Here is a 12617-nt window from a genome sequence, read left to right as displayed (position 1 = left end):
ACCGCGAATCGCTCTCCACTTCTCTTGGCTCTTGTCTGTCAATATTGGGTTTTGGCTCCAACAAGTTTCTCGTTGGCGGTTGTTGACTCTTATCGATGGTGTCGTTTTTCTTGGGAACTTGTTTTTAAGGGTGGGTGTTTGTTTGATTATCTAAATTTGTCTTAATGAGTCAACAAGTTTGAAATCAAAAAGGTTGCGGTAAAATTACAGTAATTTTCACGAATTGATCAAACCGAATAACTCTAAAATCCACCATTCGCACTTGATTGTAACCCTTCCGAAAAGCTAATCCCAAACAGTACCTTCAAAGGCCTTTGTTGAAATTTGTTTGCGAGCCAACTTCCGGCGAAAATAATCAACAGCCCAAAACGTTCCCCAGTCTATTCTGCTCCACGTGCTATCCAACAGTTCTATTGTCAGCCTTCAGCATCAAATAGAAAAGCACCCCCTCCTCACACACTCACAGCTGATTTCATCAATCATCGTGAAAATCAAATCAAGAGGAAGCAAATCGCTTTGGGGGATTTCATGTTTTCCCCCGGTGGATTTGGCGTATTAGAAGCGTTTTCATTTGAGCGACTTTTGGGGACTCATTTCGTATTTTTGGTTGGAGCCCCGAACATCAAAAGCGAAAAAGGACGACGGAGGATGATTACGAGACATTTCCCGCGGGAGGGAGCTTTTATGGCTTTGCTGTTATTAAAAAATGGAACTGTATATCGTGAGAACTTGTCACAATTTACTATTTTCTTCGAAAATTATGATGTTATTTTTTTTTCAGTTTTGCCCTCTGATTTTTTGTGGGAAAATTTTGAAGGGGGAAGACAAAAACAAATATTATTTCAATTGACCTTACGTTTTAATGTTTTTTAATAATTCTTTTTTCATCGAAAATACACAGTGAGGTGGAGAAACATGCAAAAAAAAGTAAAGATTAATTGCAGAAGACTTCAAAACAATCTTTTTTGTTTCCTTTTTTTTCTCCAGCATTTCTGGATTTAATTATCTCTGCATATGTTGAACCAAAAATCGACGCCGTCGTGCTAACTTGTCGTACGTCTCTTTTTTACGTTCCGAGAAAAACGCACTTTAATGTTTGACCTTGAATATACAAAAACGAGAGCACGTAATGTAAACAATAACAAACACGTTTTGTTTGGTTGATCATTCTGTGCATCATCCTGAAGTTTGGTTGAATTTGGTTGCTGGAGTCCAGAGTTATAATTACAAATGTTTACAGTAGTCTAACTTGTACGTGCGTCAAACGCGTTCTGACCTGAAATCCCTTTGGCCAGTTGTCGCACTTACATAAATGTGTCAAGATAGCACGACAAGGCTTAAACTTCATTCATATGAAAAGTGACAAAAATGCACGGAGTTTTTTTCGATTTTTATTGAATATCTCAGGATTGAAATCGGATTTTGGGGATCTGTGAAGGTCAAAAGGTGAGGCATTGTGAGCTGCACAGAATGACGTTCTTAACTCAATTTGGCCCAAAATGCACGTGCGACAAGTTAGTACGACAGCGACGAATTGATGCTTTTTTTAGGGAAATTGATCTGGAAACTGTTCTCTAGAATCTGATTGAATTGAAAATACTTTAAAATGTCATTGTATTACATGGCAGAGAATGAAAAATAATAATGTTGGGAGCCTTTTGGTTAATAAATAGCTATTTATTGAAATACTCTACGTTTAGCAGTGTTTTATGCTCAAATTTGTATTCGGGCAATCCATTGCTGTATTTTCATGTCAAATTTACTAAGAATAGATTTTTATTTGGTCGTACAGGGGCTTATTTCAAAAAAAGCTAGATATTTGGTAAATTTGGTTCGGACATTTTTTAATTGTGGTCAAATATGTAATTTATAATCTCTCAAGGCATATTCATAAGAAATTTGGCGGATATTTCTACTAACTCCGCTAAATGTCCAGAAAGAGCCCCACTTTCATGGTGCCAAATATCAGACTTGTAGAATTTTTAATCCTAAGTTTGTTTCCGCATGGTGTAATACCACAAAAAGTTAGTTTTTTGCAAAAAAAAAAATATATATATATATACATTCTCCAGCGACAACAACGACACCTTTTGGCTGATAGGTCGAACATTTTAATATTTGATTCGTTTAAAATATCTAGAATATGACTTTTTTATTTGTATGAAACCAAAAAGTGTCGAAATTTCACTATTTCTCACTCCGTTGCAACGTCACGGAGTGATCGATGTGTCAAATGAAAAGTTCGACTTGGTATTAGTTTTCCATAGTCACTATTTGTAGAAAATTCAATTTTCAATCCAAATCTGTAATAATAATTATGTTTGGGACAGGTTTTGATTTCATACGAGACATATTTCGAAATAGTTTTTTATGCAACAAGTTGCAAAAAGAGGAATTTTTCAGCACGAGTCGTACATTTATCCAACGAGGTTCACCGAGTTGGATATATACGAAGAGTGCTGAAAAAATCAAGTTTTGCAACGAGTTCCATACAACATTTTTTGCAATTCTGAAAACACCCATTGAGTGATATTTTAAGTAAAATTTTCATGTATTTTGTCAATAAATCGTTTAAATCAAAAAAATGTTGAAAAGTGTTACTTTTCAAAACAAGTGCTGAAAAGTGTTGCTATTCGATTCTGTTTTTTTGGTACAGAAAAGGAGGCTATTTCGTCGTTCAAGAATGACAGGAAAAGTAAGTAGTTTCACGACGGAATTGCATAAAAAGAATCTTGACGTTGTAACGCCGGAATGTGTCAAATGCATTTTACAACTTTTTTTTCATTGAAATGTTAAAACCATGGAACAATTTTTTTTATCTCTTCTGTTTCAAAATTACAAAATAATTTACAGTTATTTAATTAGTTTATACAAAAATAAAGAGGATTTCTTTAACATTCCAACGCCCAAGGCTCCAAAAAAGTTGGAACGCTAACTTTAACTCGCTGGTTCTCGGGCATAACTCAACCAATGAAGATGATTCTTCTTTCCAGTGATTTGTTAGGATGTCTAGATGATTCTAGAACTTTGCAGAACTTAATTTGATCAAATCTGTAATTTTTGCGATCAAAAACATCGTTCCAACTTTTTTTTTTGGGTGTAAAAAAAAATTCGCCAAAAATTCCGCGGAGGCAGTTGTTTTGAAAAAAGGTGGAACGATGTTTTCAGTCACAAGAAATTACAGATTTGTTCAAATCAAGTTCTGCAAAATTTTAGGATCATCTAGACATTCTTACAAACCACTGGAAACAAGAATCGTCCCGATTGGTTTAGTAATGCCCGAGAACCAGCGAGTTGAAGTTACCGTTCCACCTTTTTTGGGAGGCTTGGGCGTCCGTGTAAAGCTTGATCTACATCGGGAAACTGCTGCGATCCTACGCTGCGCCGCGATGACAGATGTTAAAAATTTTCGTTCTAAATACGCAGACTTTCCTGCGAGTATCTACAATGGGCTGCGCTGGTTGCTGTGATTTCCCATTTGGAACTGTCAACGCAGAAATCCTGCGAAAATTTTCATATATTTCAAAATTTAGAACATGCGATCTGCGGTCTGCGTTTTTAGTACAGAATCGCAGCATTGTCATTGTAGAAGATCAGATTGATTTGCATGTGTTTAAAACTTGCGCTTGCATCTGCGATCCTGCGAGTTTCATATTGTAGACCAGGCTTAAGTTCGACATGCGTTGGGCGTTCCAGTGTTAAATAAGCTAACGTCATGATTCGAAATCCGGACACTTAGTAACATATCATTTCTGTATTAGCTGGCAAAAAATCCCCAAGTAGTACACTTTGTTCGCCAAAAGATTTCCGAACTTGTTGTTGAACTCATTTACTATGTTTTCCCAACGTCCCTGAGAACTCTTGAACGCTGGAAAAAGCGCACGTTTTTCTGTTGTTGTTGTTGTTTTTAGAACTATCTGTGCTTGTTTCGTCAACATGTTCTTGCTCGGTTTTTAAAACACAAATGCAAACTACACATAAACAACTTGTTTACGTGAAATCTCATCCGAAGCCAGAGGTCAATTCTACTATGTTATCATGTTTAGCAAACTGAAATGGAACATCATGTCTGCAAATGTCATTTTGCTTTTCGAGTTCTACAAGCATGTTCCATTTGAGTCAGAATGAACTTCAAACTGAACTATTCGTAATCTGTTGCTAGATTTGGCATTTGTGTTACACAACCATGTTGAACAATGGTTTTTTGATCAAAATGAGAACAATTGACCAAATTTTATGACACTTGTTCAATAATTAACGTATAAAATGCTTGTGCAGCAATTGTTCAACAAAAAAATAAAAGCGATGTTTTACTTGCTACTTGGGTCATGTAATAAGTTGTAAATGTATAAATTTCATCAGGATGTAGCGTAAACAGTCAATTTTAAGAGAAATCATGCAAAATATGTCTTTTCTAACAATTTTTCATCAGAATTTTACAATTAAAATGAATTGATGTGCTTCGAATCACGGACACTGAAAGAAGCTGATTCGAAACCCGGACACTCGTGTTTTCTTACGAATCGCACAAATTTGTATTGAAAATTTAGTGAATGGCATTCTTTAGATCTCAAATAAGCTGTTAACATCAAAACAATCGAAACTTTGTATAGAATTTTACTAGAATTTAAAGTAATCAGAACCATAATTTTCTGCTTTGCCTTCCCGGTGCTTCGCACGCCTCTGAAATATTTCAAAGAAATGTTTCTCATTTTTGGTAAACTCGTATTTTTATTTTATTGTTTTGGCATTGACTGCAGCGTCCAAACCAAATTGATATGAAAGTTTATGTTAGAATTCATCAAATAACACAGTTTTGACAATTGTTATGCAAACTTATATTCAAATAATTGATAAAACAAGATGAGGCGTCCGTGTTTCGAAACGTCCGGGAATTCGAATCATGACGTTATGGAAAACTTTTTTTGAAGACACTTCGGCACACAATTCTCAGGATTTGGAATACACTTTTTTCTTTAAAACACAACTTGACATTTTTGACGTTGATAAATTGATGTTTAGTGAATATTAAAAATATGTAAATCTTTCCCAGTTCCTGAAGGGAACACCCTTGAAGAGTATCGGGGCAGGCATTTACAAAGCGGATTCAGTGGCAGTTTTCAACTCAACTAATGTTAACATATTAAGGTTAATGTTAACATTCCATAGGTCGCCTTCCTAAGGTGTCGTTGGTAAGGTCCAGCTTGTGATGATGCACTACCTTCCCTTTACTAAGCAATCGAATCCAGAAGAGAAACGATCACCAGTTGTGTTGGTCCGAGCCGGGATTTGAACTCCGATCTACCGCTTACGAGGCGGAAGCGTTACCACTAGGCTACGTGACTCGGTCTTTAGGTTAAGTGTTCGGGTATAATTTCTGCCCAAATCTATCACACCTTGACGAAACTGAAGCGTTTACTGACATCAATTTCAAACATTCATTTGTGGACCACCAATCAGTGAGGTACTCCTGGATATTAGCTCCTGAAAAGTGCTTAAAAAGTGCAAAAATGCCTCACGGCAAGAAAAAGAGGCGGTCCTCACCAGCAGGATCGGCAGATTTGAAGAAGCTAAAGAATGCCGAAGCGCTACCTGCAAAGCCAGGCAGTTTGAGCAAGGACGCTCAAAATTCGTCTGGAAACCAGTTCGCTACCCTTCCTGTGAACGTGAGCGAGAAGGAAGAATTTGAACGACGGGAAAAGTTGCCACCCATTTTTGTGAAAACATCGTCATCGGATTCGGTGCGAAAGTGGCTGACCGGGTTTATCAAATCTGGTGCTTTACGAGCTTCCATTCGCTTGTGTGCTGATGGACTCAAAATTCTGCTACCTACCAGAAAGGATTACAACTACGTTCGGGATTTCCTGAACAACACAAAGATTGAATACTACAGCCATGACGATCCAGGTAAACGCCCCATGAAACAGGTCCTCCGAGGCCTGTACGACATGGATGTGAGTGTGCTGAAAGAAGAGCTCAAAACTCTTAAGTTGAACGTGATTGAAGTCTTCAAGATGACGAGACACAACAAGGACATCAAGTATCGTGATCAACTGTACCTGGTTCATCTCGAGAAAGAATCGACAACGCCGTCTGAGCTGAAGGCAGTTCGGGCAATTTTCAACATCATCGTGACTTGGGAACGTTATCGTCCAGTGCACCGTGACGTGACACAATGTTCGAATTGCTTGCAGTTTGGACATGGTGGAAGGAACTGTTTCATCAAGAGTCGTTGTGCAACCTGCGGAGGTGAGCACAAAACTCAAGCTTGCGAAACAATCAACGAGAACATCGAAGCCAAATGCTTCAATTGTGGTGGCGACCATTCTACCAAGAATCGAAGCTGCCCAAAACGAGCTGAGTTTGTAAAAATTCGGCAGCAAGCGACGACGAGGCACCAACCAAATCGTCGCAAAACACCACCAGCATACACGGACGTGGATTTTCCTGCTTTGGCGTCGCCAGGAGCAGGATCTGTTCGAGTGGTTCCAAATCTGCAGCCATTGCTGTTGAATCAGCGGCAAAGAGTTGCAGAGAATACAACACCTCCAGGCTTCAGTCAGCAACCGAGGGAAAACCAACCAGCATCAACGGGTGAAGGCAGTAGTGACCTGTTTTCACCACAAGAACTTCTGAACATTTTCATCGAGATGACAACAACACTGCGTGGTTGCAAAACTCGTGCGGAACAAGTAAGAACGCTTGGAGGATTTATCTTAAAATACAGTTCGTAGTTTACTCGTTCTAGTGATTTTGAATATTTCAATGAATTTACATTTTTTAGTTTTAAGTTAGGATTAGTTGTTAAAGTGATTTTTTTTTCTTTTTTACCCAAATGTATTTGATTCAATGCAAAAATGTAAAACAATTTGAAGTAAATAAAATAAATGTGATCAGTTAATAAGAAAACGAAAAATATAACAAAGATGAAGAGCATGTAGCCATACCACTTAGCATGTAAAAGAAATGTAATTATTATAAGAAAGTTCAATAAAGACATATTTAATTTCAAAAAAAAATTTCAATTTCAAACATGTCGAGTTGTGTAATTCTCAACAAAAACAATAAAAGTGTTAAAAAAACAGGAGCCGATTGCCATCATTTATATTTTTTATGTTATTTGGGTACATTTATAGAGATTTTTTGTTCGGACATGCTAAGGTTTTTTTTTCAAATTAAAAAAAAGATCTACTCGTATGTCAACGATAAAGATGGAGCCGCATGGTGCAGCATAAAATTTCAAACCTCCCACACGTGTTCTCATGTCCATGCTTTTTTCCCTCCCCTCCCCCGCAGATTAACGGCTTCCACTTTGACAAGTGCGACGAGGAGGTGGCGACCGCATTCTCCGTGTACTGCGGCATCAGCATTATGCACGCGCTCGTCCACAAACAGGTCCAGAAGGCGGAGGCCCGCTACAAGCTGTCCCAGGAGCTGCTGCTGTATCATATGAAGGTAGAGTAATTAATTCCGCGTCGCAAACGAATGCCATTTTTCAAGCTCATGCAATTTTATCCTCACGCGAACAGGTTCCGGACACCGAAATCCAGCATGTCCTCGAGGGGGTCAACACGAGCGAAACGGACCAGCTGCTGGTGGAATTTCCAAGGTTCGATTTTTGCCCGCGGGACGTGCGGAACTTTGCCCTTTCGGTGCAGCTTTCGATGAAGATGTTTTACGATCTGAACTTTATTACTACGTTTCAAATCCCCGAGGATAAGCTGGCACGGTTCATCTTGCTGGTGCAACGAGGCTATCGGGACACGCCGTATCATAATTGGTGGCACGCGTTTTCGGTGGCCCACTTTGCGTACTCGTTGATGACCAATTTGCAGCTGATTGAAAAGGGAATCATCACGTAAGTCGCGTTAATAATGCAACTCTTACATAATAACTCAGTGTCAATCATTTCACAGTAAAATGCAAGGCTTTTCGTTCCTCATTGCCGCCTTCTGTCACGACCTGGACCATCGGGGCACGAGCAACACGTACCAGACGCAATCGAGCAGTCCGTTGGCCCGGTTGTACAGCAGCGAGGGCAGCGTCAACGAGAGGCACCACCTGTCGCAGGCGATCTGCATCCTGAACGACTCGAGCAGTAAAATTCTGGACGGGCTGTCCACCGAGGAGTTCAAAGAGTGCATCGACTATCTGCGCGATCTCATCCTGGCGACGGATCTGGCCAATCACTTCCGCATTCTGCCCCACCTGAAGCGGCTGCGGTCGGAGAACCTGGTGGAGCCGGCAAACCAGCGATTGCTGCTGTCGCTGATGATCACCTGCTGCGATTTGAGCGATCAGATCAAGTCGTGGAAAACGGTTCAGCATGTGGCGGTAAGTTGGAAGTTGGGGTGACTGGTTTCGAATGACTATGCGTCTCCATTGAGATACTCTACTCAAAGTCGTTTAAAGGAGACGCATGGTGATTTTGAATTAATTAAACTAATCAAATAAAGTCGAGATTTTTTTTTCTGCCGACAAAAAACTTTTAAGAATATTTGTACTAGCCAAACATAATTCACAAAAAAAGGATTAGAGTACTCGAAAATGACATTTGAGAAAGGCATAAGTTATTTAGATATTTTTGCAATCTGTAATTTGAAAATGGCTGTATCTTGAAGGCGTTGCATCGTACTAAGAGTGGTCAAAGACAAACTTGTAGGAAATTGGACGGGCTTTCTGAAAAAATACACTGAAAGAAAAATACACGCCACTTCTATGGGATTTTTAAATTTTCATGTTTAAAAGTTAAATTTTAATGTGAAGTCACAATTTTTTTCGTTCGAAATTTTTGAGGAAATAGCTCCCAAGTAACATTTTTTTCCAGGAGTTCTACAAGAGCTCTTCAAGATAGCTACAGCATAGCAATTTGGACCGCGGTAGGATAAAATTCTCTTCAAAGCTTCTTTGGAAGAGATCTTGAAGAGCTCTTGTAGAACTCCTGGAAAAAAATGTGACTTGGGAGCCTAAAATGTTACAAAAAGACTCACGAAAAATGCAGGATGGTATGTCTCCTCTAAAAAAAATACAAAAATCATTTACTAAAACTGTTTTTTTGAAAAGTGGACTAAACGTCAAAATTTTCAAATACCGATAGTGGGAATCGATTCTCCAGACAATTTTACATAAAAGTCTCCATATTGACCATTGTCCTAAGTCCAATCCTTGTGAAGATACAACGGTTTTAAAAATAAAAATGTTGAAAAAATAGCTTTTTTGGTGGTTTTTGGCATTTTCTATATGACAGACTTGATTTTTCAGTCTCGAAAATATTTTTACCGGAAAGCTCGTCCATTTTCCCATAAGTTTTCCTTTGACAGCTTTTCAATTGGATGCATGGGCTTACATCAAAAAATCAAATTATTCGCTCTACAGCATTGCCTTGGCGTTCTCGATTGCGAGATTCCTATTCGAAACTAGGTGTTCGAAGGCTTGATTGTTGAGGCAATTGCAAACCTCTTTTTACACCTTAGCTTCCATCCACCCCGGGATTCGAACTGACGACCTTTGGATTGTTAGACCAACTGGCTACCAGTGACTCCACCGAGGCAGGACCCAGGGAGACGACTCCTACTCCTGGACTGAGCTAACGACCTAACCTCTAGGTTAGACCGGGACCAACATTTACTTCCCTGTCCGACGGAAGGCGTGATCAGACAAATCTCGTCTCGAAAAATGCCACCGTCTGGGATCGAACCCAGGCCGACTGGGTGAGAGGCAACCACGCTTACCCCTACACCACGGTCCCGGCTATCATCTTACGTAAATATCAAATCATCTTACGTAAATATCAAATTGAAAAGCTGTCAAAGGCAATCTTAAGGGAAATTGGACGAGCTTTCCGGTAAAAATATTTTCGACATTGAAAAATCAAGTCTGTCATATAGAAAATGCCAAAAACCACAAAAGAGCTATTTTTTGACGTTTAGACCACTTTTCAAAAAAACAGTTTTAGTAAATGATTTTTGTATTTTTTTAGGAGGGACATACCATCCTGCATTTTTCATGAGTCTTTTTGTAACATTTTAGGCTATTTCTTCAAAAATTTTGAACGAAAAAAAATCGTTAATGTGAAGTACATTAAAATTTAACTTTTAAATCTAATCTAATCTAATCTAATCGAACACAAGCGCAGCCAGTCCGAAGAAAGCATCCTGGAAGAACTTGTGATTAGATTACGCCCCAAGTCCTTTCTTGTCAATAATAATGATTGCAATACATCCGAGTAACCCCGAACATGTATTGCAAAAATTAAAGCGGCCAGGCCTACTGCGTTGCATTAACCGCAGAGACAGATTCTGAGAACGGATCACATTTCACAGAATCAACAGGGGAGGAAGGATGCGTGGACATACCGTACCAAACGCTCCGAATGAGTTGTGGTTGGGTGTGTAAGTGTAAATTTTGCAGGTAATTACATTTTTTTTAGGAAAGGGAAGAGGGAGGAGGGGGTTGAATTTGGATTAAGGACATGGAAGATAGGGTGGGTAGGAAGGATTTTTCATTTGATAAATAGAATTTAATATAAATTATCTAGCTAAAAAAGTATGGAAAGATCTCACCAAGGTTCTTCAAAGCATTCTACAAACCGAATATACATCGAATGCGATGCTGTTGCTAGAACATCATCGAATCCAGGCATCCGCAGGTTGTGCACAGCTTCAAGCCTTGCCGGAATGGCTGGAACCAAACGGAAATCTTTTCCGTTACGCCACACGAAAAAAAAAAATCACGCAGAGCTTCGCTTTTGTCTTCAGCATGTAGATTCTTTTACAGCACAAAAAAATCCGAAAAACTCAGCAGAAACTTTCTTGGTATTTGCCAATAAAAATTAACTCTAAACCGAAAAAAAACGTCAAATTTTCGGCACCGAACAAATTTCACGTCCGAACTCGCGCATGGCTACTTCGATCCTCCGTACATTAAAATTTAACTTTTAAACATGAAAATTGGAAAATCCCATAGAAGTGGCCTGTATTTTCCATTCATTGTATTTTTTCAGAAATCCCGTCCAATTTCCTATAAGTTTGTCTTTGACCACTTTTTGGTACGATGTAACGCCTTCGAGATACAGTCATTTTTAAATAACAGAATTCAAAAAATATCTAAATAACTTACGCCCTTCTCAAATGTCATTTTCGAGTACAATTGGCTCCATATACACAAAAATGGCTTATTTAGGCCTAGGATAACATGTCTACTAAGTTTCATTGAAATCGGAGAGGGTCGGGTACAAAAGTACCAGAAAAATTCCTGATTTGAGATGGAATTGCTCTATATTTAAATGTTTTTATTTTAAATATTGATTTAAGAAAATTGTTCAATTTACGCTATCTTCGAAATCGTAAAAATTTACTGACCCTACTAATCACCATTCCCTCTTTCCACCCCTTCCCACAGCACCTGGTCTACGCCGAGTTCTTCAACGAGGGCGACCTGGAGAAGCAGATGGGCCTTCATCCGAACGCCATGATGGACCGCAAGAAGGCATGCATTCCGGTGCTGCAGATCGAGTTCCTAACGACGGTGGTGCGGCCCACGTTCGAGATGCTGGTGACGATCTTCCCGCAGACGGACGCGTTCCTCACGACCATCGACAGCAACCGGCACCAGTGGGAGGAGGTCAAGGAGTCGACGAGCGGTGCGTGCAGCGGCGGAAGCGAGTGCTGCGAGTTCCAGGGCGGGCAGGAGGATGATGGCGGCAGTGCGCAGGAGGGTTAGTGAGGAGGTTTGCGGTGAGAAGGAGAGGAAGCTTCATGATGCTAGTGATTAGACTTAGTTGGGGGGCGAGTGAGTGTTTTTTTTTATTTATTTTTTAGGGTTTAGAAAATACTTGTTATGAAGTTTTAGAAGTTTTTCACCTTTCACATGTTTTTTAAGCTGTACTGTTTGCTGGCAAACGATAGTAATATTCAAAGAAATCAGTCACATCGAATCTTGTAAGCTAGACCTTTCCGAGGTCATTAAATGGTGTTGCCCATCAGCAATAAAGAACCTATTTTTTAAACAGCACAACTTTTTTTTTTGAGATATAGTTAAGTCAACAAAACTACGAATAGCACAAAGTGACAATACAGAATAATTTGATAATTTCTGGTAGGGTTCTTGTAACATTGCTACTCTGCCGTTCTACGCATAATTGTCCCATGTCAGTTTTGGACGATTTTGACTTTATGACATTTTTAAGTTTAATTTGATGTGTACTTTAAAAAAAACGCATAAAATCTGGTACTTTGTTCGGAAACTCATTAAAAACAACACCAAGTCTGTTTGTCCCATCGTTAAACTTCTACGCATAATTGTCCCACCAAGTATTTTCTTACACGGAATCATTAGTTTTACTAAGCATTATGTCTTGTTTATCTGTTGTATAGCAAGAGAATCACAAATAAGGGTGATAAACTGCTAACTGGGGCGATTAGGGACACATAGGGCGATTAGGAACCCACGGGACAATTATGCGTAGAAACACAGAAATCGGTCGAAAAATTTCAATCGCGTTTTTCTCAGTTGCACTTTTTTGAACATGGGACAATTATGCGTAGAACGGCAGTACTAGTCTTCATACAATTTTTAGGAACACTCATTTTGGTAATGCAATTGATTCTAGCACAAAG

At 39.1% G+C, this 12617-nt stretch overlaps 1 protein-coding gene across 5 annotated transcripts in view; it reads left to right on the top strand.

The window, feature by feature from the left end:
* Positions 1–12240, top strand: part of LOC6050531 (cGMP-dependent 3',5'-cyclic phosphodiesterase) — a 116977-nt gene extending 104737 nt beyond the window's left edge. For all 5 annotated transcript variants that reach the window (XM_038255873.1, XM_038255870.1, XM_038255871.1 and 2 more), the window contains exons 10-13: positions 7297–7455; positions 7530–7858; positions 7917–8334; positions 11401–12240. In XM_038255873.1, coding sequence (XP_038111801.1) covers positions 7297–7455; positions 7530–7858; positions 7917–8334; positions 11401–11721 — 1227 coding nt within the window. In that variant the 3' untranslated portion in view covers positions 11722–12240. The remainder of the gene's footprint in view (positions 1–7296; positions 7456–7529; positions 7859–7916; positions 8335–11400) is intronic.
* Positions 12241–12617: the final 377 nt, after the last annotated feature.

This window comes from Culex quinquefasciatus, chromosome 2 (assembly GCF_015732765.1).
Source record: "Culex quinquefasciatus strain JHB chromosome 2, VPISU_Cqui_1.0_pri_paternal, whole genome shotgun sequence".
NCBI classification, from domain to species: Eukaryota; Metazoa; Arthropoda; class Insecta; order Diptera; family Culicidae; genus Culex; species Culex quinquefasciatus.
This window is presented reverse-complemented; position numbering and strand designations above follow the sequence as displayed.